General features: G+C 45.2%; 4 protein-coding genes across 10 annotated transcripts; 2 read left to right on the forward strand and 2 right to left on the reverse strand.

The window, feature by feature from the left end:
• Positions 1-438: 438 nt before the first annotated feature.
• Positions 439-3679, forward strand: LOC146387845 (ubiquitin-conjugating enzyme E2 C-like). Of its 5 annotated transcripts, none has more exons than XM_084929703.1 (7): positions 439-754; positions 932-1056; positions 2840-2867; positions 2974-3060; positions 3136-3340; positions 3414-3473; positions 3564-3679. In XM_084929703.1, the coding sequence occupies exons 2-7, from the start codon at positions 950-952 to the stop codon at positions 3599-3601; spliced, it is 525 nt and encodes a 174-aa protein (XP_084785829.1). In that variant the 5' UTR covers positions 439-754; positions 932-949; the 3' UTR covers positions 3602-3679. The 5 variants fall into 5 exon arrangements, with proteins under 5 accessions (XP_084785829.1, XP_084785830.1, XP_084785831.1 ...); XM_084929704.1 differs by having other exon boundaries at positions 439-719; XM_084929705.1 differs by having other exon boundaries at positions 439-582; positions 929-1056.
• Positions 3680-4914: 1235 nt separating this feature from the next.
• On the reverse strand, positions 4915-8763 carry LOC146387846 (regulator of G-protein signaling 9-binding protein). 3 transcript variants are annotated; one of them, XM_084929709.1, is made up of 5 exons: positions 8604-8763; positions 8284-8494; positions 7976-8179; positions 5390-5532; positions 4915-5210 (listed from the first exon to the last, which is right to left on the reverse strand). In XM_084929709.1, exons 2-5 carry the CDS (start codon positions 8480-8482, stop codon positions 5049-5051), a joined length of 708 nt encoding a protein of 235 aa, XP_084785835.1. In that variant the 5' UTR covers positions 8483-8494; positions 8604-8763; the 3' UTR covers positions 4915-5048. The 3 variants fall into 3 exon arrangements, with proteins under 3 accessions (XP_084785835.1, XP_084785836.1, XP_084785834.1); XM_084929710.1 differs by having other exon boundaries at positions 7976-8125; positions 8284-8763; XM_084929708.1 differs by having other exon boundaries at positions 8284-8763.
• Positions 8764-8865: 102 nt separating this feature from the next.
• On the reverse strand, positions 8866-12600 carry LOC146387847 (E3 ubiquitin-protein ligase RNF182). The gene is made up of 8 exons (XM_084929706.1): positions 11858-12600; positions 11187-11260; positions 10964-11087; positions 10663-10816; positions 10483-10550; positions 10277-10403; positions 9707-9945; positions 8866-9617 (listed from the first exon to the last, which is right to left on the reverse strand). The coding sequence occupies exons 3-8, from the start codon at positions 11009-11011 to the stop codon at positions 9435-9437; spliced, it is 819 nt and encodes a 272-aa protein (XP_084785832.1). The 5' UTR covers positions 11012-11087; positions 11187-11260; positions 11858-12600; the 3' UTR covers positions 8866-9434.
• A 2370-nt stretch (positions 12601-14970) lies between these two features.
• Positions 14971-20673, forward strand: snrpb (small nuclear ribonucleoprotein polypeptides B and B1). The gene is made up of 7 exons (XM_084929707.1): positions 14971-15107; positions 17766-17917; positions 19180-19291; positions 19376-19528; positions 19612-19741; positions 20323-20454; positions 20538-20673. The coding sequence occupies exons 1-7, from the start codon at positions 15105-15107 to the stop codon at positions 20576-20578; spliced, it is 723 nt and encodes a 240-aa protein (XP_084785833.1). The 5' UTR covers positions 14971-15104; the 3' UTR covers positions 20579-20673.
• Positions 20674-27156: the final 6483 nt, after the last annotated feature.

The following is a 27156-nucleotide window of genomic DNA, read 5'->3' on the forward strand; positions in this document are numbered from 1 at the left end:
ATTCACGTATATTTTTGATTGGCAGAGCTAACTCGAAATTTTGAGAAAAGTAACTCGAAATTTCGAGTTATATTTCTCGAAATTTCAAGTGACTTTTCTCGAAATTTCGAGTTAATAGGTCGAAATTTCGAGAAAATAACTCGAAATTTCGAGTTATGGATACTAGCTTTTTTGTTTTTATTTAGCGGCGGAAACGGGCTTCCATAGTAATCATAAACAGAAGGTAAAACATTTATTTACAGGCATATTTATTATGACAGGTAAGTGAATACACAAATGTATATTTATGTAATTTTATTTGTTTACTAAAACCGATTTCTGACTTGTTGGGCTCTGTTATGACGTCAGCATTAAAAGACGTTTGGATCATTTCGTTGTTCACGCTGCCTAATCACAACGCACCTCCCTTTACTTGGCAGGCCTGTCATTGGCCAGCCAAAGCTGGCTTGTTTTTAAAGGTCGGGCGCTGATTGGCCGACTGTGTAAGAAACAGTCGGTTTAAATCGGGGGGCGGGAGCGTGTTCCGTTTGAATCCAACAGACAGTAGCTGTACTCTGGCCGACAAACCCCGACCGACAACCGGTGAGTCCGTACCGGGAAAAGTTTTTGTTTGTTTATAGTCTCCTCTGGTTAATAAACAGGCTAGCCGCAGAGCCAACGCTTAGCCGACCGGTGGAGCTAACAGCTAGCACCTTTAGCACGACGTCGTCACAGTGAAGGTGAGCCTCGTCTGTTACCGGAGCGACCTAACGGGGTAAGGTCTGAGTAAAACGCCCGAACGGTGGCCTGAGAGGCGGGTACAGCTGGAGAAGAGTCCTCGGAGCTGCATCCGGTGCCAGCGTTTAGCTGCTGTTAGCTTAGAGGGAGAAACACGGGAGGTGATCCGCAGAGGAACCCGGGCCTTCTAACCTCAGTTTGTCTGATTCAGCAGAACAGGACGGTAACGCTCATGGCCTCCCAGAACATGGACCCCGCAGCGGCTGCAGCTTCCAGCACCGCCGCTCTGAAAGGCAGCGACAGCGGCGGCAGCGCGGCCAGAGGCTCTGTGTCCAAACGGTGTGTGTGTGACACAGACTTTTCCTATTGTGTGTTTTCATATTGGGTGTTTGTGTCAGCTCTCAGTGCCAATTTCTGACTCTACCTGTCGGACAGGTGTTAGCAGGTACACTTCCTGTTCACGGTTGATTAAACTTTATTAGTACAGCTGTTGGTAAACAATGATGCGTTTGGTTTGTGGGCTGTGCCGCCATTCGATTACACCAGTGTAGGGCTGCCACGATTAGTCGACTAGTCACGATTACATCGACTATCAAAATCGTCGACGACTGATTTAATAGTCGACTCGTCGTTTGAAGCTTTGTAAGATCACAAAAGACGCAGGAATAAGTAGTAGGATTTAAGAGTGTAATAACGGACTGAAACAGAAGATGGCAGCACTGCATGTACAAGGATGCCAGCTGCCGTTAAACCCCGAAGAAGAAACTCTGTCCCAGAATTCATAGCGCAACCCAGATCAGTTTCCAACAATGGCGGGAGCTAGTTAGTTTTAATATTACTCTTATTAATCTTTCTGGGTCACAAAATAAACGTTTAACATATTTTCAGGCGAGAATGTAGCTGTGTAAACCTCAAATATCTGCTCAGTTTATCAAGACACCACATATTTTCAAAAGCGCTCCGACGTTTTCGGAGACGTCTGTTACCCACTAGTTCAATAGCGAGCCGGGGGCAAGGCTCACTAGAGCCGTGAGAACACCGGACTCCCGGCAAATCGTTTTCAAACCCACCGCCGTCTTTCGCTACTCAGGTTAAACATATATAAGTCACTTAGATAACTTAAAAATGTTATTGTTTGGCTTTTTTTAGTATTTTATTTGTTCCTGAGTAAATCGGTTTGGCTGAGATTAAAGTTATAGTTTTTACACAGCTGAATAAATGTCAAGCAGACAGCTGATTATCAGAAGTGTGAGATGCTCGAGAATATACTCCGGTGTCCTGTTATATTTTAGATAGCAAGGAGTTTATTAAACTTCACCGAAACAATCTGCAAATTTCATTAATTTAATAAACTATCATCTTGTCTTTATTTTTAGTTAGCACATACCTTAAACACTTAAAGCTGTAAGCTAATGATAGTTATATAAGAGCAGATGCTGCTGGTGCAATAATCTATACGTTTTACGTCCAATGGATGCATGATCTGATTAGTCGACTAATCGCAAAAATAATCGGTGACTAGTCGACAATCAAAATAATCGTTTGTGGCAGCCCTACACCAGTGGCCCTGTCCCACTAGTACCGGCTCGGTTTTTAGGGGTTTTGTTTGTTTGTTGTTTTAATAGTATGTGCTATCCTAAAATGTGACATCAACGGACTGGGTGCCACCCATTGGCTAGTCAGTAGCGTCGACCGATGAGTCATGAAGGCGTGTCCTTCACGAAAATCAAAGCCGCCATATTTAAAACCCGGCAACTGGGGAAACCAACAACCCCAGAAACGGAAAACTACTAGAGTCGTGCTGAGTAGGTACTTGTGTGAAAGGGCTAAAAGTGACGCTGTTCAGCAGGTGATGGGTGGGGGCCGGCTCCTACAGGTGTGGAGTGACAGGCAAACGTAGTATCACAGTTGCCTCAGTCTGAGTCATACAGATGGGCAAGTTTACCTGATCCTCTCTGCACAGCACCTGTCTGAGCTGCAGTTTCATGAAGGGCTGAGTTGAGTTCAGGAGGAAACACCTGAACAACAAAGGAGGCAGGCTCCTCCTTAATCTGAGCCAACAGTGAAACACTGAACTGAGCATGTGCAGCAGATTCTGAGCTTCCTGTTTGTGTGTCTGCAGGCTGCAGCAGGAGCTGATGACGCTCATGGTGAGTCCAGTCTTCATCAGTGTTCTGTTCTAACCTGTAACATGAGGTCATGTGACACCCGCCATGTGTCCTGAAGTCATGTAACCAGTCTCTCTCTCTGGTGCAGATGTCAGGTGATAAGGGGATCTCTGCGTTCCCAGAGTCAGATAATCTGTTTAAGTGGGTTGGAACCATCCATGGCGCTCAGGGGACGGTATGTACACACGGATCATTTGGGTTTCTCTGCTCTCAGCAGAAAGTTAAACTCTGCTCTGTCTTACCTGTTCAGGTGTACGAGGGCCTTAGGTACCGCCTCTCTCTGGAGTTTCCTGCCGGTTACCCGTACCAGGCCCCACGCGTAAAGTTTGTCACACCATGTTTCCACCCCAACGTAGACGAGCACGGCTTCATCTGCCTCGACATCCTGAAGGACAAATGGTCAGCGCTCTACGACGTTCGCTCCATCCTGCTGTCCATCCAGAGCCTGCTGGGAGGTAAATGCGTCATCACCCCAGCACTGCCCAAGCTCTGCCCTCTGACCTCACTGTCACTCTGCTTCCTCCTCAGAGCCGAACAACGACAGTCCTCTTAATGCTGTGGCGGCCGAACTGTGGGACAACCAGGAAGGTCAGACCACGTAAACACCCCGCTGTGCTCAAACACGTTAACAGCTGCGTGCAGCAGGACTGATGGATGTTGTTTTTTTTTTTCTTTCAGCTTTCAGAACTCATCTACACTCGACCTTCCAGAATTGAAGCTCCGCCTCCTCATGTTTGTCTGTCTTCCGTGTTTGTATCATATTTTTATGTTTGTCAATAAAGTTCTTAATTCAACACAGTGTGTTATTGATCTGAGCGGCTGAAATATGCTGTCCTCCCCTGACATACCGCATGCAGGCTGGGCTTCTCTTTTCAAAATTAAGCTGGTTTTACTTTGAAAGACTAGGAGGAAAAGGAGGAGCCTTGGGTGGGGTCTTTTTTTTTTTTTTTTTTTTTTTTCTTCTTTGCTGCTGTATCATGACATCAATACTCAAGTACACTTTATAGTTCACCTGAGCGCAAGTGAATTCATCCTTTGATTGGAAAGGCAGTACTTGATGACATCACAGCTCAGTGTCAGTGTGGTTTTATTGACACTGCCCTTAATTTCATTTAATAATATTGACAATGGAAATTAAACTGCAGGAATGTCTTAAAGACATAAAGACCTGGATGGCCGCTAACTTTCTGCTTCTTGATTCAGATCAAACTGAGGTTATTGTACTCGGCCCTGAAAATCTTAGAAATATGGTATCTAAGTAACACTGTGAGGAACCTTGGAGTCATTTTTGACCAGGACATGTCCTTCAACGCACATATTAAACATATGTAAGACTGCTTTCTTCCATTTGTGCAACATCTCTAAAGTTAGAAATATCCTGTCTCAGAGTGACGCTGAAAAACTAGTTCATGCATTTATTACTTCCAGGCTGGACGACTGTAATTCATTATTATCAGGAAGTCCTAAAAACTCCCTGAAAAGCCTTCAGTTAATCCAAAATGCTGCAGCAAGAGTCCTGACAGGGACTAGAAAGAGAGAGCAGATTTCTCCTGTTTTGGCTTCCTGTTAAATCCAGAATTCAAAATCCTGCTCCTCACATACAAGGTCTTAAATAATCAGGCCCCATCTTATCTTAATGACCTTGTAGTACCATATCACCCTATTAGAGCACTTCGCTCTCGCTCTGCAGGCCTACTTGTTGTTCCTAGAGTATTTAAAAGTAGAATGGGAGGCAGAGCCTTCAGTTTTCAGGCCCCTCTTCTGTGGAACCAGCTTCCAGTTTGGATTCAGGAGACAGACACTATCTCTACTTTCAAGATCAGGCTTCAAACTTTCCTTTTTGCTAAAGCATATAGTTAGGGCTGGACCAGGTGACCCTGAATCCTCCCTTAGTTATGCTGCAGGTGAATCCATGCATTGTGTATTTTATCTCAGTATGTTCCTCTCCGTCACCTCCTACTAAAGGAAAGTTCAACCATCCAGTGGCATTTTTCTTCTGTGACATGTTAATCATTAATCACTGCAAATATTGATCTGCCAGCTTTATTTAGACTTATTTGATATTGATTGTTTAAACATCACAATGACAAATGAACCCAGGTTTTCTTCTGTTTCCTCTAAAACACGATTCTCCCATTTTAATGGAAACACTTAAATCTACATCTACCCGACGCAGCCCAGCCCACAGCATGCCGTCTTCTTGGAACCGGCAATGACCTCAACCTCCATCAGGTCCTCCAGGCTCTCCACCAGGTCATCTGGATCACCGTGGGCTTCAGCCCACGCCGGCTGGGTCGCCTCCACCGACCAGAACGCCACGGGAACCTGCAGAGCAACGGTGAGACACTCAGAACAAAAAACAAAGCAGCGGCACAGAATTCAGCCGTTTATAAAGCAAACTAAAGAGCAGACAGGTGACCGAACACGTGGGTGACTCTGCAACAGTTAAACCTCACAGTCCAACAGGAAGTCCAACAGGAGATGTGCCATATGCTTCCCCTCACCCTCTGTTGCATCTCGCTCATCATAGTTTCCAGTCCTGTGATGTGATTGGTCAGATCTGGGCTTGGTTCCACCTCCGAGGTGAGCCATGGCAACTGGACTGAGGCCACCCGAGCTGCCACGCCCACCACGCCATCAACACATCCTATAAATTCAGAAGGACAGGTGAGGAACAGATGGTCAGGTGGATGAGAAAAACACTTCCTCAGCTAAGTTCAGCTTCTTGGTGACTGAGGTCCTGGAATTTATGAATCAACTCGCAGACAGAAAGTAGATCAGTAAGAGGTCAATAAGAGCACAATCTGATGTTCCCGTGCTGGTGTTGTTCCTGGACAATCAAAACTAATGCTTGTCATGGTTCAACACTGCAAGTCACTGTGCGTCGGCTTATAACACAAAGTCTCCCTCTCTGTCTTTCACTCACACACCACCATCAACTTTGCTAAATTGCTAATGAAAAACATTGATCAGGCAGCTGTGATTGAGCAGCAATCTCCATCCAACTCTTTTCACGGTTGGTGTGGTCGTGATAGATCGAAAAGGCTCTGATGAGCCAAAGTTCTACAAGTTGTGCCTCCATCGCTTGTGTCCAGATCACACGCTGCACTCCTGCTCCGTCTTTTCACTTTCATTTCTGTGTTTGCGCGTGCGCAGAGGCTGCAGTGACGCCCTCACGAGGGGCGACAGGATTTCAAACAGGTTTGATTTTCTTGCAACCATATGATTGATGATTGTGTGTTAATCGCTTCTCGTTACCTTATGTATACTACACGATGCATGACACACGATTAAGGCGATACTCCGGTCAAAATGGGACAAAAATCGCAGCGTATGCCCAGCATTAGGTAAGCTTTCAGTTATAGCAGAAAAATAACCTCTGTGACATGCGTTAGCCTATAAAAAAAACCCTGAGGTCTCCATGGTAACGTTCCTACATTGGACAAGAAAGCGCAGGTTACACATACACTACAAGCTAAAAGTTTCTCCAGTTTTTCATTAAAAATGTTTGATGTCTCATTGCACTCTGAAGTGAAAGCGCAGCACAAATAAGCAATTGGAGTAAAAAATAAATAAATAAATAATGGAATCAGTTTATAGACCAAAGTGTATTGTAAACTTTGACTCATCAGTAGCCTCCTTTGGCAATGGAATACAATAGAAATCAAATATTCTCCCATATCTGTAGCAGAAGTTCCCATAAATGTGGACCCTGTAGGCTGCTTTGCTTTCGCTCTTCTGTCCAGTTCAAACCAGCTCGATGGGGTTTAAGTCTGCAGACTGTGCTGCACACTCCATGTTTCCAAGCTCACCATCTTGTTCTTTTTTCCTGAGGTAGTTCTGGCACTTTTGCTATGGGTCATTATCTTGCTATAGGATGAACCCCTGACCAACTAGGTGCATACCAGAGGGTCCTGCATGGTGCTGCACAATGCTGTGGCAGCTGTTCTGGTTCAGGGAGCCTCTCACTCTGTACAAGTCACCGACCCTGGATCAGCAAACAGCCCCAGACCATCACACTTCAGTTGATGCCACACACTGTGGACCCATCCTTTACCTACTCGGCAGCGTACAAAGATCCTGCGTGATGACTCATCAGTCCATAAAACCTTCTTCCAGTCTGCAGTATTACAATGGCGGTGTTTCATGGCACAGCCAAACCTCTTTGTCTTATTCTGACGTCTTAGTGATGTCCTGTCAAACCTGCAGCTCGAAGTCTTCTCTTCACAGTTCAAGTCAACTTTATTGTCATCTCTGCTATATACAGTACATAGAGAGACGAGACAACGAGGCTCCAGTTCCATTCAGTGCAAAAGAAAAACAATAAATATAGGAAGAGTAAGAATAAGTATACAGTTTGAGACTGAGGTGAGGGAAAACTGAGACTTGCTCACTACGACCACTATTACTCTGTGCTTGAAGCTGTTGTCCTGTGAGCCGCCTATCAAGCTGTTAACTCTCAGAAACTTGTCCTCTGGTTCAGTTGTGTCTTTGGATCTGCAGACCTCTTCCTGTCACAGTTTGGAAAGACATACATTTATAAGTGTTATGATGGTCTGTCTCTCTTCCATTGTTAATCGCCTTTTTCTCCCCGTTTTTGTACCAACACACTACTGTTCAGCTGACGCTCACGAGGGTACATCAGTGTGTTCCAACACTGCTTTTATGCAGAGGGGGAAGTAATCCAGGAAAGTTGGAACACCTGTAGGAATTAGTAGCACCAGCTTTCACGGCTTGACCAGCCTCCATTGCTGCAGAACAGCTTTAAACTTTTAACACGTTGTGTGTTTCCTTGAAAAAGGCCTTTATGTATAATTCTGAAATGTGCATTATTTTTTCAGTTTTAGCTAACCTTACCTTTTTTAAACTCTGGCAGTTCACCGCTTACCTTTGTACCATTTCAAGCTGTTCATTGGACTGAACAACTTGAATTGCAATAAAAACTTGTTCTTAAACCTACTCGAGTACTCCTCGATTTAGACATTCAACCAAAAACACTTGCAGGTGATTTACCGGTTCAAGACTCGGCCACAACAGACATCCTTTACACAAAGTTAGCCAATCTCACATCAGAACTACAGTCAGCTGACCTGTGTTGACCAGCGAGCGCCTGTTGCTGTGCTCAGTCAGGGGGAACTGCCCAATTAGGTCACAGGCCTTACGCAGGTCATACAGGAAGTGCTCCAATGCTGACAGGAAGAGAACCCACAGACGCTCCAAAACCTGCCTGTCCTGCACACCTGAGGGGGCAAAGTCAGAGTTTGAAAGCAAGCGCAGCAGCCGGCAGGACAGCCCTGAAGACACATAAGGGAGATGGAGCAATGAGAGTCAGGTGAACACGTGAGACAGCGAGAAACACACAGGTGAGAAGGACAGGTGAACCACAGACAGGTGTTACCACTGCAGATCCGGTGAGCCACAGCTCTCGTCTCATCCAACTCATCTCGCAGGAAGCTGCCGTCGGCTGAGCTACCGACCAACGCAACCAGCTGCTGGAAACATGAAGTGACCCGACTGAGTGCATCCTGAGCGCGCTCACATTCATGCTGTCGCCGTCGTGCCGCCAGCTCGTCCACTGAACGACGCCAACGACTCATGATGTCGACCACCTGGAGGGAGGAGAGAGGTAGGACAGGTGCTGTTCAAACATCTAAAACTTAATATCTAAATCTGGGTGATGCTTAGACAAGTAAATGTAAAATCACCTGTATGACCCACCTGTGGATGTGCCTTTATAGAACACCTGTATGAAAGAAGTTGTACCTGCTGCAGCTTCTTCCTCTGTGGTGGAGAGCAGCTCTTGCCAGGTTTCTATAAACACTCTTGCTCTTCTCTCTGAGGATAGCGTGATTTTAATTAACACGCAGCGACCAGCTGATGCCCAAATGCTCCTGGGACTCCACCCACAGGTCCCAAAGGTGTCACTCATGTGACAACCTTTCACCTGAGAGGAACTCGCAGCAGGAAATGATTCAAACACTTCATGTCACTTATGTTTATTTATTTCATCACAAAACTAAACAGCTGATTCTCCAAAGGCTCCGCCCACTACACGGACAGGAAGTGACACTCATCATCATCACAGGGTTCATGAATCATTTTACAGACAGGACATCGGGACTGTTAGCATAGCTTAGAATAAGCACAGCTTCAAAGCTAAATACACATGCTACGCTAGGCTAGCACTTTCCCTCTGTGATTAGTGTATGCGCTAAGCTAGGCTAACAGACTGTCAGGTCATGTGACTGTGGGATAAACAGGTGATACAGGTACAGGTGTGTTCTGTAATCAGCAGGTAAAACAGTTTTATGATCGGTGCCCAGGACAGTAACATGTCTCTGATTAGTCAGCAGATGTCTTCTGACTGGAGAGGACTGTCTCCACTTCCTATATGTGATGATGTCATCACGTAGTTCAACACTGATTGGCCGTATTTCCACCAAGGGGATGTGTGAGGGGGACTTGCTGGTATTCACAAAGGGAAGGGTCAGAGTGATGTCAGAGTGTGATGGCTCAGTCTACAGGCTTTTCTATGGCTACATTTTGTTGTCACGGTAGCGAGTGCGTGCGGGCAGCAAGCGCCTCCATTAGCTCGTGGCAGAGACACTGACAGAAGCCGTAAAGGACGAGCAGCAGCAGCGTGGACGGGACGAGACTGACGAGGACCACGCCCAGCCATAGCTGACCAATCATCAGCAGGTAGATCCCCAACGGCAGCGAGCTAAAGTACACCTGCACACACAGGGGGAGTAGCCGCACACACCAGTTACACTGGTTCTGATTTAGATAGTTATGTTCAAACTGGTTAAACTGGTACTTACCAGGCAGAGTGCCCCCAGCAGGCAGCGTGGGAAGCTGCGGGATGTCCAGGCACGGCATTTCTGACTTGGGAGGTTGCAGGGCAGCGAGTCCAGACTGGGAGCATGGTACAGACCCACTACATTGAGCATGCTCAGTGAATCTGAGGACGGCGACTCCTCTGGGAGCTCCATGATGGTGATGACGAGACAGTCCGAGGAGCGGTGGGATGCTTCCTCGCCGCTGCCTGCAGCTCCGCCCCCTGGGAACAGACGCAGAGCTTTACCAAGAGAAATTCCAGACACTATGTTATTTTCCTTTTTAAGGAAGGCTGGAGAGCAAAGTACTGTTTTTACCCTCCAGGTGGGCGTGTCTCCCGAGCGCTGACGTCATGTGAAAACTATGGATACACCAACCAGTAATCAATATCAATATCTAAGGTGTCCAATAAAGGATACCGCTGACCAATGACGGCGAAGAATACCGCTCAATCACCTCAAACAGGTCACTTTATTGCGGAGATTCCTGATTGGATAAATCTACCGGCTGGCTGTGATTGGCTGACTATCTCGTTCTAACTCTCAGGTTTTTACCTGTCAGACTGCTGGGACTTAGCACTACCTCCCCACCGCTGCCACTTCCTGCTCCACCTCCTCGCCGAGCACGATCCTGACACGACAGGACCGCCAGGATGTGCCGGTCGTCCTCCATCAGCCACACCTGAGGAAGAGGGGGAGGAGACAGTGTGAGTTCAGGTTGTCAGACTCTGACCGTCGAAGAGGAGGAAATGAGGCCACACCTCTTCGTCGGGGACGTACGTCTCGTGGCGGCAGAATGGGCAGCTGATTATGGACGGCGAAGACTCTCCTGGAATCACATGATACAACAGGTGATGTGACCAGGTAACGGTCATGCTGGCATCTGAGTGATCCAGCAGCTGACTGTGCTGTGACCGTGTCTACCTGCCAGGTGAACTCACCCATGTCGACCATCTTCTTCAGACACTTGGCGCAGACTCGGTGCAGACAGCCCAGCAGTTTGGGCTTCCGGCTGCGCGTGTCGTAGCGGTTATAGCAGATTTTACACTCGAGTTCCTCCAGCGTGTACACCAGAGACTGAGCCCAGGTCTGCACCTGAATGCAGCACAGCAACAGGTAAGTCTCCCCGAACACATCGCGGTCTTTGTTCGATCTCTCCAAACTTTATTCGAAATGTTTTCACTAAATAAATCTTTTCTCTCTCTCTGCGACACCGCAGGGATGCATGATGGGTAGACTCACCTTTCCCTCCATTTCCTGTCCTGGCTCCACCTCCTTCAACAGGCTCATCTTGCTGACTGTTGTCTTCACCTGACGTGAGGGGGAGGTGGGTGCTGGGTGGGGCTTAACTGAGGCTGTTACCTGACTGTGAGACAAACAATGAAAGAGATTACTAAACAAGTTGAGTACTGTAACTATGACCGAGCTACAGTTCTGCGTTCCTCGTCTGCAGGTAGAAACACACCTGAGTCCAGGTCAGCTGATCAGCGAGACAGTCTGAAAGGACATCCATCCGTCCAGTCAGAAGCAGACGTCCTCCTGGAGAGAAACAACCTGTCACTCTCATTGATCAGTTATTGATTAGTTATTTACCGATCAAAGTGAAAAAATAAAGTATGAACCGAATAAAAGCTGGACTGGAGCTTCTGTTGTTTCTATCTGCACTGAACGCTGCTCAGGTGTGTTTGTTTGTACCAATAACAAAGCAGTATTCACAGCAGGTGAAGTGTTCTGCTCAAGCTCCGCCTCCTCACAGACAGGTAAGTTTTTTTTAATCCTTCCCTCACCTGGATGGCCAGATGATGTCACCACCTGATGATTCCTGTCCTGCCTGACTGAGATTAACCATGTGACTCACCTATAGTTTAAGCTGAGGTTTATTGATTCTCTTTGATCTTCTGATGGATCGATGTTTAAGGATGAGCTCTGCAAACACACCTACTACAGGTACATGCTACCTGTTACCATGACTACAGGTAGGCGCACCAGCTGCAGCTTTAAAAATCAGTCATCAGGATCTGTAATAGTTTTCAAACATCTGCCTGAACATCTGTGCTCACTGATTTCTGATCAGATTATTGATTATCAGACGCCCCCCCCCCCCCACACACACACACACACTCGCATGTTGCTCACCTGCTGTTGGCAGTTGCTGTAGTGGTAGGTTGCGTTGCTGTGAGTGAAATCGTAGCTCTGTCACTGGTTGCTCTTCATGAAGTTGCTCTCTGTCTCCCAAGCTGAAGCAACGTGTTGATGCTCACATGTCAACTGGATAAACTCCAGGTTGCTGGAGTTGCTGCTGCTGCAGATGTTGTAGGTTTTAGTTGCTGCAGTCCCTGCTGAAGACAGAAGGCTTAAGCAACATGTTGGCGTAGGATCAGTTGCTGTTTGCTGCAGAAACAAATCAGGACGTGTTTAATTCTGCACAGTTGCCGTCAGTTTGTTGCTGCTGTCTCCGGTTGCTCTCGTGTAGTTGCTCTGCAGTCAGACTGTAGGGCGATGTTGCCGCTGCCCTGCAGTAGGCGATGCTGTTGCTGCTGTCTGTTGCTGTGATGTCACTGCGGTAGTTGCCGTCATCAGCCTCATTGACAGTCCGTAGCCGTTTCGCGCCTCCGGCTCACGCGGCTGCGGGATGCTAACGTGCTAACCCGTCTCGGTGTGTCGGTTGCTGCTGTCGCTCCGTCGGTTACCGGAGCTGTTTTCTGTCGGTGACTCACCGTCTCGCCTCCGTATCGCGGCGGCGCGCGTCCGGCGGCGCGGTCACGGTTACTATGGAAACCGTTCAGCAGCGGAATGACGGGAAACTCTGGACGAGACGAACAGGATCGATCTACTGATCGATAATCTGATCGCAGGTTCATTTACCTGTCACACATTTCAGCCTTCACAGGCTCAGCGTGGATTGGACGGATGACACACCGGTGATTTTAAATATTAAACACCAAAATAAACCAATCAGAGAGCAGAAACTTCAGGATTGCCCAATCAAAAGTAAATACAGACCAATCCAATACAACTTTATTCATAAAGCACCCAGCACAGGACCAAAATGCTGTACAGTAAATAAGTTAAGAACAATAGAATTAAACAAAACAGAAAAAACGCACATAATACGTACAATTAAAATAAAATAAAAAAGCCTTTTTAAACAGCATAGAATCAACTAATAAAAACTAATATAAATAAACAAAACAAAACAAAACATTTCACAAGGTGTCAAAGGCCAGGGTGAAGAGATGGGTTTTCAGAAGTGACTTAAAGACAGAGAGAAGAAGCCTGTCTAATCTGTAAAGGCAGTATAAGAGCCGCTAGAGTAAGTACCAAGCCAGTATGTTTAAGGCAGCTGATGTGGTGGAGAGCAGTGAGGCATGAGATCCATGCTATCGGGACAGGACTTATACTGTGTTTCTGTCCTGTAAGTTCATGTATGCACTGAACATAAAACATATCTAATAAACAAATTGACACTTTAACTGAAGAGGATAAATTGAACCTTGCTAAATTACAAGATAAATTAGATCGTTTATACTTACACAAAGCAAAAGGAGCCTTTATCAGATCAAGATCTAAATGGCTTGAAGAAGGTGAGCGTAATTCCCATTATTTCTTCAGTTTAGAAAAGAAACACTCAAGCATAAACAATATTAGCAAATTAATGATAAATGGGGTTATAACAGAGGATTACAGATTAATCTCTAAACACTCTAAAAACTTAGATAGTTGGTTTAGAAATAACATTATTTTAGTCAACCAATTATTTGATTCAAATGGTACGCTTTTCTCCTGTGAAGAATTTTGTTTAATTTAGCTATAAATCGTCATGATTATACAAAAGTATTTGGCTCAATACCATCAGGGGTTTGTATGCTGTTTAAGAATCAACCTAATATCACTTCATTCCACAGGCCGTTGGCATCTCCCGTACAAACTTTTGTTGGCAAGATTTGATTTTCTAAGCAATCTAAAGACAACAATAAATCGATCAGAGCTTTATTTCAGAGTAGCATAACCACGCTACCATATGTAATTTTTTTCTGGAACCAGTTGTCAGATGGTATTATGTGGAACGAAGTTTGGAGACTCCCTAATCAGTTTTTAATTACCAACAAAATTAAAGATATTTCTTATAAATTAATACACAGAATTTATCCTTCTAAAGATTATCTTCAAAGCAAATTCAATTTAGACATTGATACAAGCTGTAGCTTTTGTAAAACTTCCAAGGAATCTACTATACATCTTTTTTGGTTTTGTAACCTTATGCAAGATTTTTGGCAGAATTTATGTGTTTTTATCTCAGAAAATATATTTAAAGGATTTGTACTGTTTTGGAAATATGTTTTATTTGGTCTACACAAAAACCAAAGACAATTAAACTTTGATAACAGATATATGTATTCTATTTTTATGTATTCTCCTTTGAACTTGAACAGTATCTTAATTCAATTAAGAACTCCACTAACCCAAAAGCTATAAAAACTATTGGTGTTTGTGAAAAATCAAGATCTTTCAATCACTTTATTCTTTGGCTTGATCAGTTACTTTCCCCCTAACATATTTATATTGTAGGTTCTGAAAATTGTTCTTTTATTTGTTTGTCTATGGTATGCAATTTTTTTGTAAGTACAACACCATTAATATGGTACTGTTTAATTCTATTTTGTATTGTACTGAGGTTTAAATCATCATCATCATCATTTATTTATTTATATAGCACTTTAAAAACACACCTGGTAGACCAAAGTGCTGTACAATACTAATATGCACATAGTAATAAAACCAGACATAGCAATAAAAAAAAAAAAAAAAAAGGTTTAAATAAAGGTTTGAATGAAAAAAAAAAGAACATAAAACATGTCTGTGGGCACTGATTTATTTACATCATTTAGCACATTTAAACTACAGCAGCCGAGCTGAGTGCCTTAGATCTCATAAATCAGGACGCACTGCTCTCCTTACATCAGTGCTGGCCCTGGGTTCACCTGGTATCAGACGGGTACCAAAATTTGCAGCAGTAAAATCATTTAGCTGATCTCAGACCAGCAGCCAGCGGTGATTCAGTATCAAAGTGAAGCTGCTTCGCTGACTGCAGAAGATTTCTTTATTTTAATGACGTCAGAAAGCACGTACATGCAAACGACCCGTGAGCGGTGAACGTGAAACTTTATTTGAACTTGTTAACGTTAATTAACGTGATTAACAATTTGAGTCTTCGCGCAGGAACTTTTTGTTCCTCGCACAGGGGGAATCTTTTCGGCGTTGCCACAGTTTCCGGTCGGCTGTGCGTCATTTCCTGTAGTTCCTGTTAAAGGCGGCCTGGCGGGATCTCCGCGGGTCAGAATTTTTTAATCCGGTGTGAATCAGAGTCATCGGAATCGCAAACATGGTGAGTACCGTTTCCGGCGATGGTTCGGGTCCCTGTCGCTGCGGACAGCGCGGTATCGTTTCAGTTACCGCTCATTTAACCGTTTACAGCGGGGAGAGGGAACGTCGCACAGACGTCAGGGAGGCGGGGGGTGTTATTGATCAGACCCGGTTCTATCGTCAATGCCGAGTTCGAGTCCACCTCGGGGCGTATCCGAGACCTGGGGTTCCGGGGGTAGAGTCCGGATTTTACCGGGACACTCTTCTGGTCTCCGTGCCGGTAGGCCTGATCTTCCCGAGCTGCTGGAGTGGCGCACACGATGAGCGAACTCGGTGAAACCGAGAGGCTAACGAAAGCTAACGGCTAACAGGGTCAAGCTAACTTTATTGAAATAACTATATTTAACTTGTGCTACAGACAGGTCACAGGTCAGAGTGGTGCACTTTTATTGGGAAAGGGGCTTGCAGCATTGGGTGGCTGTAGCTTAGGAACAAAGCAGGGCATGGGAAGGTTGCTGGTTCGATCCCTGCTGCTCCACTCCAGCTCCATGAATAAAGACCATCTCTGAATCGAGGAGGGGGCCTAAGGGTACATCTTTCGCCATCTTACAATGCTGTGATTGCAGCCATTCCCCAACTCAATGTGAATGGGACTCATGGCCATTGATCGGTGGGTTTTGGTTAGTGGTTGTTGATCAATGGTCATGAGAATTTGCATAATTATGATTAAGGAACTGACCTCCCAGCCCATTGTTCCTTCAGTGGGCTGGTTTCAGTCATGCAAATGTCCTGTTTATAAGATCGAAACCTGCAGTCAGCTGAGACTGAAGAAGTCACTTGGATGAGTGATGAAACGTTTCTCCCACAAAACGCTGCGTCCAGATGAACAGAATCATCTTTTGGAGACTCCATGAATAAAGTATTATCAATCAATCAGCCTGCAGGTTAGATGGAAGACACTATCTAGAGTTCTACTGTTTTATTGATATGTGCTGACCCTTTATTATGAAAGCACCTGTGTGCTCTCACACCTTATCGACCCATGCTGACCCAGGTTACAGGTGAATTATTCTTCAGTTCTGCATTGTAACTTAAGCCATAACCTGATGTGCACCTCCTGAGAAATGTAACTACACATTGGGTTGGCACAAACGTGGCGTGGAAGGTTGCGGTGTAGGAATAAAAGGAGTGTACAGTAACATCAGTTAGGACGTAGCATTCCCACAGAAGTCGAGCTTCAGTTTACTGTAGTCTCTGTTAGTTCAGCAGGGTTTTATTCTGAAACGGTGGGACAGTGACCACTTTCCTTCCTGTCCCGGTCACAGTTTGAGCTTTGTTTCTCTGTCATCGTCTAAGGACCTTAGAAAGAAAAGCATCTGGACTTCTTTAAGTTGCTTGAAGACGTTTCACCTCTCATCCGAGAAGCTTCTTCAGTTCTAGAGTCAAATGGTGGAGAGTCCCAGATTTAAACCCCGTGGGAGTTTCCCCCCCAAAGAGGGACTAAAGGACCCCCTGATGATCCTCTACCTAATCACATGAGCCAAGGTGTGAAAACGGATGTGGGTCACAATCAGCCAGAGTTTCGGGTGAGCTCATTGTGAAACCTGGCCCCACCCTATCATGTGATTTCCTGAGGTCAGATGGCCCAGGATGTGAGTGGGCGTTAAGGCGTCTGGGAAGGATCTCAAAACTGGATTATAGATGGCAGAGAGTTGGTGTCGTAAACCACCGCCTTTGTTCAAAGATGGTCGCTCACAGTGGACGTAAATGGCTTCTTTCACTCCTCTTTAAAACCATCTGTCCTCTCTGTCCAAAATGTGAACATTGGCATCCTCGAAAGAGTGACCTTTGACCTTTAGATGCAGATGGACTGCTGAGTCTTGTCCCGTGGAGGTGGCTCTTCTATGTTGTGCCATGCGCTTGTGAAGTGGCTGTTTGGTCTCTCCAATGTAGAGGTCTGGGCATTCCTCGCTGCACTGTACAGCAAACACCACATTGTTAAGTTTGTTTTGGAGTTTTGTCTTTGGGACGAACCACTTTGTGTCCGAGTGTGTTTCTGGGTCTGAAATACACTGGGATGTCGTGCTTGGAGAAAACTCCTGACTTTCTCTGATACACTGCCTCTTTCGCTTTTCTTTCCAAGCTCCTTAGACTACGATGACCTGAATGGCTGAGAACCTTCACAGACATATTTCTGTCATCAAAGGAAGTTGTTCTGTTAGGTTCGTCTTGTGGAGGTCCCCTCAGCTGCAGTTGCCTTGTAATGCCTTGTGCCTTGCTCTCATTGGCTGGTTTGGTTGCTCACCTCAAAGCTGCGAAGTTCAACTTGGGACCGCCCACTTTGTTTTTGTTTCTGGCATTGTCACCTGCAAGTGGCTGAATGCCATTGGGCGTCTCATCACTGTGAAGCACGTTGCCCTTGAGGTGAAGACACGTAACCTCTGATATGCTGATGGGGAGCCCCTGGTTTCTGACCTCTTACCTGTCTTAGCTCTGAGAACTGGAGACTTTTCTGAGGAGTCTAAAAGAAGATGTTGATGATGGAACTGGCGTGTCTCTTTGATTGGTCAGATGCTGATGATATTGATGTTTTTGATGAGGGTATTGATAATGTAATGTGGTGGCTCCAATGGTCAGTCATGATGATGATGTAACACAGCCCCTCTTTCTGATTGGTCAGACGGTGGGGAAGAGCTCAAAGATGCTGCAGCACATCGACTTCAGGATGAGGTGCATCCTGCAGGATGGGCGGATCTTCATCGGCACCTTCAAGGCCTTCGACAAACACATGAACCTCATCCTGTGTGACTGCGACGAGTTCAGGAAGATCAAGTAAGTGATCTGGCTCCGCCTATACACTGCATTAAGGGGTGGAGCTACAGGTGTTAAAAGTCACACAGATAAAACCAATCGAACCAGAGGCTGCATGTCACTAGCCAGGGTTAAGTCTGGGTTTTATCAAGGTGTCTGTCTTCCACAGACAGCGATCCCCGTGAGTGTAATCTGATACAGTCACATAAGAAGCTGGTGATTTTTGGCACAGAGCGGGAAAATAAAGATTTCAATTACAGTGAATGATTTGTCTGAGCGTGCTCAGTGCTGTTGTTTGTTTCTAAGGTGATGGTTGCACATCAGAGCGGGGTAGCTTTAAACTGTATCCATGGAAACATTAAAGCTTCCTGTCCCACATCTTGATAGAGACAGAGTGCACACACCTGAACACCTTTTCAACCAATCACATTCATTCACCCTGATCTGATTTCATCTTTGCAACTGAACGACAGAGGGCGTGTCCAAATTCATGGGCTGCATCCTCCTGAGGACGTTTTTTTGAAGGATGGGTCGGGTGTGTCCTTTGTGGCCCACCATATCCCAGAATTCATAACGTGGCCCAGCCAATTGCAGTTTCCAACCTTGGCGGCCGCTACTAAGTTTTAATTTTACTCTTATTACTCTTTCTGGGTCACAAAATAAACTTTGAAGATATTTTCAGGCGAGAATGTAGCTGTGTAAAATCAAATATCTGCTCGGTTTATCAAGACATCACATATTTGCAAAAGTGCTCCATTTTTGGAGACGTCTGTTACCCACTAGCTCGATGTGCCAGGCAAACTCCCGGCACATCGTTTTCAGATCACCGCGGTCTTTCGCTACTCAGGTCAAACATGATATATAAGTCACTTAGATAACTTGTTTTATTTGTTCCTGAGTAAATCAGTTTGGCTGAGATCAAAGTTATTAGATTTTAAATAAAACTTTATTAATCCCCGGGTGGGCGCCTCCTTGGTTTTCACACAGCTGAATAAACATCAAACAGAAAACTGATTAAACAGACGTGTGAGACGGTCGAGAGTTTACACCAGTGTCCTGTTATATTTTAGATAGCAAGGAGCAGACGGCTGAGGTTATTGGACTCCTGAGTCAGCGGTGACGCTAATGTGAAGGCTAGACCGCTCCATTTCACAGCCTCGCACTTCCGGCCTACCCGACCTTCTGAGGACCCGGCCCACGTAGACCGCAAAGGCCGGGTCCTCAGGAGGATGCAGCCCATGAATTTGTAACCACACCGTGACTAATTTCTGGGTGTTTTTCAGGCCAAAGAACTCGAAGCAGCCGGAGCGTGAGGAGAAACGTGTTCTGGGTCTGGTGCTGCTGAGGGGGGAGAACCTGGTCTCCATGACAGTGGAGGGCCCGCCCCCTAAGGACGTGAGTGGCCCCTGCGGGAGAAGCTTCGTGAAACTGTGTTTGTTTGTGTTGAATTAATTCTGACCTCTGACCCCTCGCCTACAGACGGGGATTGCTCGTGTCCCATTGGCAGGCGTGGCCGGAGGGCCAGGCGTGGGGCGGGCAGCAGGTCGCGGCGTTCCCGCTGGCGCTCCGATGCCTCAGGCACCAGCTGGCCTTGCGGGGCCGGTCAGAGGTGTGGGCGGACCATCGCAGCAGGTAAATATGGTGATGCCAGCTGGTCTCAGTGTGTGTGTGTGTGTCTGAGCACACTCAGTGATGAGTTTCCTGTGTTTGGGCAGGTGATGACGCCGCAGGGTCGAGGGACGGTTGCCGCCGCAGCAGCAGGCGCCAGCATCGCTGGGGCGCCGACCCAGTACCCACCTGGGCGAGGAGCCCCGCCCCCCATGGGCAGAGGAGCCCCACCTCCAGGTCAGTGATGTCACTGTAAGACAACTTGGCAACAAGACCAAGTTTGATGTGATGTTTCTTTAAAAACAAATAAAATCCCAAGAAGCTACAGGTGAGGCACCAGGTGCGTTCAAGTTCCTCAGTCATGTGACCTGCAGTCTCCTCATGGCGCTCCAGTGGTTCCTTTGTTGCCTCCTGTAGAGAAGGAGACACTGGACCTGTAGTTCTTAGCGCTGACCATCAGAATGTGACCTGCATAAACAAAATCACAGCAGAAGGAGAAACCAGTGGGAGGAGTCAGATGTGGGTTTGTTAGTCCGAATTCTAGGTTTCGTAGTTTAAACATGGCGGGCATGCAGCGTCAAGCTGAGGAGTCTGTTGGTGCGGTCGTTGCTCTTCTCCTTTTCTTCACCTGGAGACTGAGTGATCACCTGCCCAGGTGTGAGGCTTCTGCTCTGTGAGCACAAGGGGAGGAGCCTCTTAAACAAAGCACTGCTCAGTGATCATGTGACCTCTTCATTATCAAGAATCAGTTTACTCTCTTACAGGGTCAGCTGTTCCCTGATGATTCGTCCATTTTAATCTCTCCCCCCTCTCTGCAGGTATGATGGGACCGCCCCCTGGCATGCGACCACCGATGGGTCCTCCAATGGGCATGCCACCTGGTCCGGGTCGCGGCGCTCCAATGGGTATGCCCCCCCCAGGCATGAGGCCTCCTCCGCCGGGCATGAGAGGTAAGATTTCACTCTGGAAACACCCAATCGGATCACATCGTGGTATTTATCAGACCAATGTGACTTGTGCTCTGCTCTTTCAGGACCACCTCCTCCTGGGATGAGACCTCCCCCACGGCCCTGAAGAGGCTCCACCCCTTCACACTCACCTGTTGTATAGATTTTTTTTTTTTTTTAAACTTCTGGTTTGTGTTTTTTAAATAAAGTTTTTCAGTGTGACTCCACTTAGTTTGTGTAGTTTTTATGGTTATCACTTCAAGAAGCCAATCAGAGCCTAGGCGGTGTCAGCAGAAGGCGGAGCCTGTGGCGTCTGAGAGTGCGTTGCAATCGTCCCTTTTGCTCAGGAAGGGTTCTCACTGAGAGACGTGCTCCAAAGTATCTGCATGGCGGCGATAATCAGCTGTTCCAAACACTAAAGAAAGGAGCTTCAGTGCTTCCTTTAGATCAGGGGTGGGCAATTCCAGGCCCCGAGGGCCGGTGTCCCTGCAGGTTTTAGATGTGTCCTTGAACCAACACAGCTGATTTAAATGGCTAAATTAGCTCCTCAACATGTCCTGAAGTTCTCCAGAGGCCTGGTAATAGAATAATCATGTGATTCAGGTGTGTTGACCCAAGGTGAGATCTAAAACCTGCAGGACACCGGCCCTCGGGGCCTGGAATTGCCCACCCCTGCTTTAGATGAAAGTATTCTTAATTCAGTCACCAAAGTCAGTCCATGGCTGTGTCCCAATCCAGCGACCGCACACTTCGAGTGCACATTTTGAGACCTATTACGTCACAGCGACGACGGCTGTTTGTACTCCAAATGCGCAGTCGATTTCCCCAAATTTGAAGTGTGGTCCGGTGTATACTTCGTGGTCCCATATATCCCACAATTCATAGCTGGGTGTGGATAATTTTTGCCGAAAAATACGGCAGAAGCGGAGCGGCCGAAGAGTGAACTTTCAAAAGTAAGTACCAAACGGACTTTAACGTGTGTTTGAACGAGCTGACGGTTCACTCGTTAAGCTGAAAGAAAGATGCTTTAATCACAGCAGTCACACATGTGTCCACTGGACCATCTGGAACTCTTCTTGTTTAGCACTCGTAATAACACAAACACCAAATCCTGCTTCTCTGGTGCTGTTGTGTAGCAGTGTGTACACCTGAGACTGTCACCTGTCTGTCTGTCCTGCACTCTCTCTCTGTTTCTTTCTCTCTGATTGTGGAATAAAAGTATGAACATGTGTTTATAAGTTACACTTGTGTTTGAATCCTGCAGCTTATCACACATTTGATTTCCATGTGTGACGACTGCAAGTGTCCAGAGTGAGGACAGACTGAGGGACCCACTGCTGCACATCATCTGTGAGGCTTTGCACCCCTGATGATCCACCAGGACAAACTCAGCAGTGTGTGAGGAAGAGGAGGAGGAAGAGCCAGCAGCAGCTGACAGATGGAGAGAATAGACAGACTGTTCCCTGTTTGTGAAGGACTGCTAGGAAAGTTTAACATAACTGTCTGTCCTAAATCAGTCTTATTAGGTAATGTTCAAATAATGTTATCATCCCAGTGTTTTCAGTGTGGGAGAAAGTACTCAGGGCCTTCAAGTTACACACTATGAAAGGCAGCAACAAGTTTAACATTCAGAAACCTAAAGTATGTATCAGCAGCAGAATGGAGCTAAAAATAAATGTTTGTTTCAGTTCTACGAAGCTTTGAGTATTTTGGATCAGTAGCACTGCTGTGTTTGTTGCATCATATTGCTGTAACTGTTTATATGCTTTATATATTCTGAGCTAAGTTGATCTATAGTGTTACATCATATTCTATAAGGATGTTATGTGTTTGTAGACTTTCTGCCCAGTTTGACCCATTTAGCAGAAGTCAGCCTGTTTAAGGCTCTGATATCTATTCTGTATGACTTAAAGCAGTTATGACATGGTCTGATTTTCTCCCCCAATAAAGGAATATTTCATATATCAGTCTACTCTTCATTCTATCAGACACAGTTATCACATCTCGTACATTTTGTTTTTACACATATATGTAAGCATTGAGCCAAATTTAGTAATGCCAACATATTAAACGAACAATATTTCTCTTATGTATATAACACATCTATATATACACTGTCACAGATACTCGTCTTTGAGTGAAGATTTAAGGTGATAGGACATATAAATAACTGCAACTTGAATCTTTGACCCAGAGTTCAGGCTCACTGCTGTAATAACTAATGATTAATATAATAACTATAATATTGGCCATATTATATTTACATTACCACAGTGAGATGACTTTAGTCTCATGAACAACATTAGCTAATTGTTATTTACTAGCTAATCTTAAAATGACTGTTCAGTACAGAAATGAAGCCCAACAACCATGTTTTTACAGTCCTGTGGTCTCAGCCTCAGATACTCAACTAATCAAAGTGATGTCATAAAAATGACTGAACAACAAAACATTTTTCTCCTTCATTTCTGTCACACAAAGCTGTATGAAACGTTTCTCGCAGTTAGTATCATAGTTGCTAGTCAACCTGAGCAGCGCGACGAAGGCCCATTTCACAAGCCTCTCACTTCCGCACTTCTCGTACTTCCTAGCACGCGCCGTATGTAGTACACGAACTGCGCGTACTCCGCAGCGTGCGGTCGCTGGATTGGGACACAGCCTGTGTGACTGTTGGAGGCTGAATAATTTGCATCTCATTATACTTGGTTCAACTGAACAATGGTCAATGTTCAAGGACTGATTACTGGTTAAGATCTAACAGTTTGATGAACGACATCTCCAGGTGTGAAGTTTCAGCCTCTTACTGACCACTGTTTGATTTCCTTGTCCATCTCATTAACTAAAGAGAGACATCGATCTCTTACTTGGAAATTTTATAACAGCCTTCTGCATAATGACAACTTCTGTATTGAAGTGAAAAATCTAATGGTGGAAATAGACCAACTGGATATGTCACAAGTGAGCAAATAGGAATGGTTCAAATTCCAAGTGAAACAGACGGCAGTTCAAATGAGCAAATGTGCCAATAAACAGAAAAGACAGGAGCAACAAACCATTATTGAGGGCATTAACAAGCTGTGCTGGAAACAGGATTCATCACTGGATGAACAATTACAACTAAATAATTTTCAATCCCAACGTGACAAACTGTTAGAGAAAACCAACCTATGTTTGTTCAAGAGCTGGATGGATGGAGGAGGGAGAGAAAAACTTTTCCTACGTCTTTAATTTAGAGAAACAGATGAACTGAAAAGAAGATTCAATCACTGGATATCGAGGAGATTTGACTGAGGACCAAGACAAAGTAAATGAGGAAACATTACAATTCTGCAGCAACCTTTATAAGTCAAACTATTCAGCGGCGAATGGTACTGTGTTTCCTTTTTTTTTTTTTTTTTTTGCCGTATTGGTCCATTTGATCGACCTTTGTTTTTATTATTTATTTTATTTTATTTTCAGTTGTTACAGACGGGACAGACATGAGTGAGGGATAGGAAAGGGAGAAAGAAAGAGGAAGGAAAAGAAAAACAGAAGGGGAGAGGGACAGTGAGAGAGGGGGGAAAAAAATTCTCCTGGATCACCTGTTGAGAGAGAAAGAAGAGAAAACAAGCAAAAAAAAAACAAAGCAACATACTAAACACAACACCATCGCATTAATCTAGCTAAGTGTAAACAGCAGTAAATACTAAATATTGAATGTTGTTGTGCAGCACGCAGGACAGACAGCGCACAATGTGCTTTGAAGTAGCAGCCAAGAAAGGTGTGATTTATGTCTATGAACAGTGAACAACCGTGTGCACACCTGTGTGGATCAGCGCGCTTGTATTCAAATGGTTTCCCCATGTAATGGTCTGCTAGAGGATGTAGAGAGCCATAGCCCTGTCCCCCAGGGCATGAAGCAGGCATGGAGGAGATCCAGGCCCCAGACATCCAGAGGCCCCAGAGCGCGAGAGCCCAAGGAGGACCACCGGAGGGGCATCCGTGCCACCCTCATGGGAAGGGCTGAGGATCCCCAGACGAGGGGTCACCCAGTAGCCACCGAGCAGAAGCCAGAGGGGGCTGCACCGGCGTGCCCGCCGGCTCTGCCGGCAGCCAGCTGTGCCAGAGTGAACCGAGCCACAGGCCCAGAGGCCGGAGGCCCGAGGGCCCCCCGCGCCCCGGAAGAGGTACTGTGTTTCCTGAGAGTCTTAGAGGCTTTATTGGAACATTGGACGAAGGTGTGAAGGATCATATGAAGGGTAAACTTGTAATAGAAGCGCTTGACAAGGCAATCGAACAAATACCCAAATCAGCAGGAACTGAAGGGCTAACGGTGGAATTGTACTCCTTTTTCTGGGATCACATTAGATCATTGCTCTACAGTGCTTATTTAGAATGTATCTCATCAACTAATCTGTCACCCACAATGAAACAAGGTCTCATAACTTTAATCCCAAAACCCAACAAAAACAAACTTCACGACATGAAGAGATCTGTCAGTCGTTGGTTGACCAGGGATATCACTGTATTTGGTAGTCGTCCTCTCCAAGCTGAAGGTCTCTCTAAATTAATTTACCCACGTCATTCTCTGCATGTTTCTCCCCAAAACATTAAGAAAACGAACTATTTTTCAATTCCTGTGGAAAACCCCCCCAAATATATTAAGAGATCACAGCTGGTTAAAGATCATGAGAAGGGCGGTGTTAGAGCCTTAGAATTTGAATCAGTGGTAGGAACTTTTCAGATTAACAGGCTCAGAGCTTGTTTATTTCAGGCTGACTCCATGTGGTGTCGTATTCTCAGATCTTCATTCAAGGAATTACGAGGGATTGATTTTTTTATTAGGATGTGACTTTGAGATCAGTACAATTCCTGTTAAACTACCTAGTTTCCACAAACAGATTCTTTACTTCTGGAAAATGATTTTTGCACAACTTCTCTCCCCACATGTTGAGAATATGGAACAATAGACTTAAACCGCTAACAGAAAGTTATTATTGATCAGGAACTGGTTTGAGCGGCATCTTGTTTGTAACTGACTTGTTGGACTGTAATGGTGCTTTATTGGATTTTGTATCTTTTCTGAAGAGACACAATTTAGACTGTCCACTAAAACATTACAGAAAGGCTTGTCACGCTATCCCATTAGCTCTGAAGCAGCTAATATGCAACACATTGTTATATTCTGACGTCAAACCAGCGCTGCCAAGTTTAAAAATGGGAAACTAATTTAAATGATAGCAAATGTAACAATAAGTTTATTAGTGTGAACTTCAAATCAATTCCTTTCCATGAGTTTGACTTGGGTAGACGTCTGCAGGCCTTTCACGGGCATCAGTCACTCATGGAAAAAGCGTTTTCTGAATTTGTTAAGTGGCCTGTTCCCCCAAAAGTTAAACAAACCCATTTTAAGGTAATTAATAATATATACCCAGTATCTGAGGAGGTTTACATTTGAGGTGGACCTGTGCTCTTTTTCTGATCCCGTATCAGCTGTTTTTTGGTCAGCTGGAGAGAGTTTAAATGGAAAATTATCACCAGATTCTACAGAACAGCAGAACTGCTCAGATGGGCCCAACACATGTTCATGCTGGAGCAACTGTGGGACACACTCTGCCAACCATACCCATATATTTGGGCTCTGCCCTAAACTGGAGGCAGTTTTCAAAGTAAATATTCCATTACGCCCTAGTGTTGGGAAGGAGTCCAGGACTTACTGACTGCAAAGCCAAAACTCAGCAGCTAAATAAATTACTCACTGCAGCCCTAAAAACCATAACTATCAGGTGGTTAAAACCAGAACCTCCCACATGTAATATCTGGATCCAGAAAGTGTGTGGTGCCTATCTGATGGAACACATTACATACTCAGACTACAGAGACCGGTTTTTGAGAAATGGGGGACCCATGCTGCCTTTGTTAATACAGCGAAGAGCGCCACCTAGTGTTGGGAGCTCTCTTTCTCGGCGCACACACACACACACACACACACATTTATTTATGGATGGCACAGGGAACGGGGAGACCGGAGGACTGCCTCATATGAGGCCAAAGAGTGCTTATGTATCTATGTATGTATGCTTGCCTTCTTTAACATGCTGTAGCTGGACACTGGCCCTGTGCGAGCGAGCGTATGCTTGTACATGTGGGCACAGTTGTATGGAGGAAGTGTGGGATCCATCACTGCTCATTAAAAATAAATAAAAATGGAGTTAAAAAAAAGAACTGCACAGCTGGTTATCACTGAAAGTCAATGACATCCCACAGTTTAATATATTTGATATTACCTTCTATAGGGATCATTTACATCCACGTATCTCTGCTGTGACTAACATTAGGTAAATACCATATACATTGTAGCAAGTGGAGAAATAGTAAACCATCCTTCACATGGTTCATTAGTGACTTTAAACATCATGTGACTAAAGAAACTGAAATCAGACGATGTGTTTGTCATCTGTTACTGTTTCCATCTTTGCCTCCAGTGTTTATTTGTTTAGCCTGTGCTCCCTTTTTCTTATTCTGCACTTTTTTTTTTGGACAACTTTATTTATGATTTTCCAATGTGAGAAAAGTACAGAAAAATATAACTCGAATTGCGATTACAAACACTGCCATTGTGAAACTGGTTGTGCCACGCAGTGGCAAACAAGTTGGATGCAGGAAAATGTATAATCTATGGGCACAAACAAAAAATACTACCATGTGAACAAGGCAAAAAAAACC

Source organism: Perissodus microlepis, chromosome 5 (genome assembly GCF_051167445.1).
Source record: "Perissodus microlepis isolate ML-2025 ecotype Zambia chromosome 5, ASM5116744v1, whole genome shotgun sequence".
NCBI classification, from domain to species: Eukaryota; Metazoa; Chordata; class Actinopteri; order Cichliformes; family Cichlidae; genus Perissodus; species Perissodus microlepis.

What these genes read in the sequence shown, in the direction of transcription:
- LOC146387845 (XM_084929703.1), top strand. Translation starts at nt 950, where the DNA reads ATGGCCTCCCAGAACATGGACCCCGCAGCGGCTGCAGCTTCCAGCACC. An exon ending in AGAGGCTCTGTGTCCAAACG is followed by an intron (nt 1,057 to 2,839) that starts GTGTGTGTGTGA and finishes GTGTGTCTGCAG; the next exon opens with GCTGCAGCAGGAGCTGATGA. An exon ending in AGGAGCTGATGACGCTCATG is followed by an intron (nt 2,868 to 2,973) that starts GTGAGTCCAGTC and finishes TCTCTGGTGCAG; the next exon opens with ATGTCAGGTGATAAGGGGAT.
- LOC146387847 (XM_084929706.1), bottom strand. Translation starts at nt 11,011, where the DNA reads ATGAGCCTGTTGAAGGAGGTGGAGCCAGGACAGGAAATGGAGGGAAAG. An exon ending in GAAGAAGATGGTCGACATGG is followed by an intron (nt 10,551 to 10,662) that starts GTGAGTTCACCT and finishes ATGTGATTCCAG; the next exon opens with GAGAGTCTTCGCCGTCCATA. An exon ending in TGCTGGGGGCACTCTGCCTG is followed by an intron (nt 9,618 to 9,706) that starts GTAAGTACCAGT and finishes CTGTGTGTGCAG; the next exon opens with GTGTACTTTAGCTCGCTGCC.
- snrpb (XM_084929707.1), top strand. An exon ending in GACGAGTTCAGGAAGATCAA is followed by an intron (nt 17,918 to 19,179) that starts GTAAGTGATCTG and finishes GGTGTTTTTCAG; the next exon opens with GCCAAAGAACTCGAAGCAGC. An exon ending in CAGAGGAGCCCCACCTCCAG is followed by an intron (nt 19,742 to 20,322) that starts GTCAGTGATGTC and finishes CCCTCTCTGCAG; the next exon opens with GTATGATGGGACCGCCCCCT.
- LOC146387846 (XM_084929709.1), bottom strand. Translation starts at nt 8,482, where the DNA reads ATGAGTCGTTGGCGTCGTTCAGTGGACGAGCTGGCGGCACGACGGCGA. An exon ending in GGCTCACCGGATCTGCAGTG is followed by an intron (nt 8,180 to 8,283) that starts GTAACACCTGTC and finishes ATGTGTCTTCAG; the next exon opens with GGCTGTCCTGCCGGCTGCTG. An exon ending in GCGCTCGCTGGTCAACACAG is followed by an intron (nt 5,533 to 7,975) that starts GTCAGCTGACTG and finishes CTGAATTTATAG; the next exon opens with GATGTGTTGATGGCGTGGTG.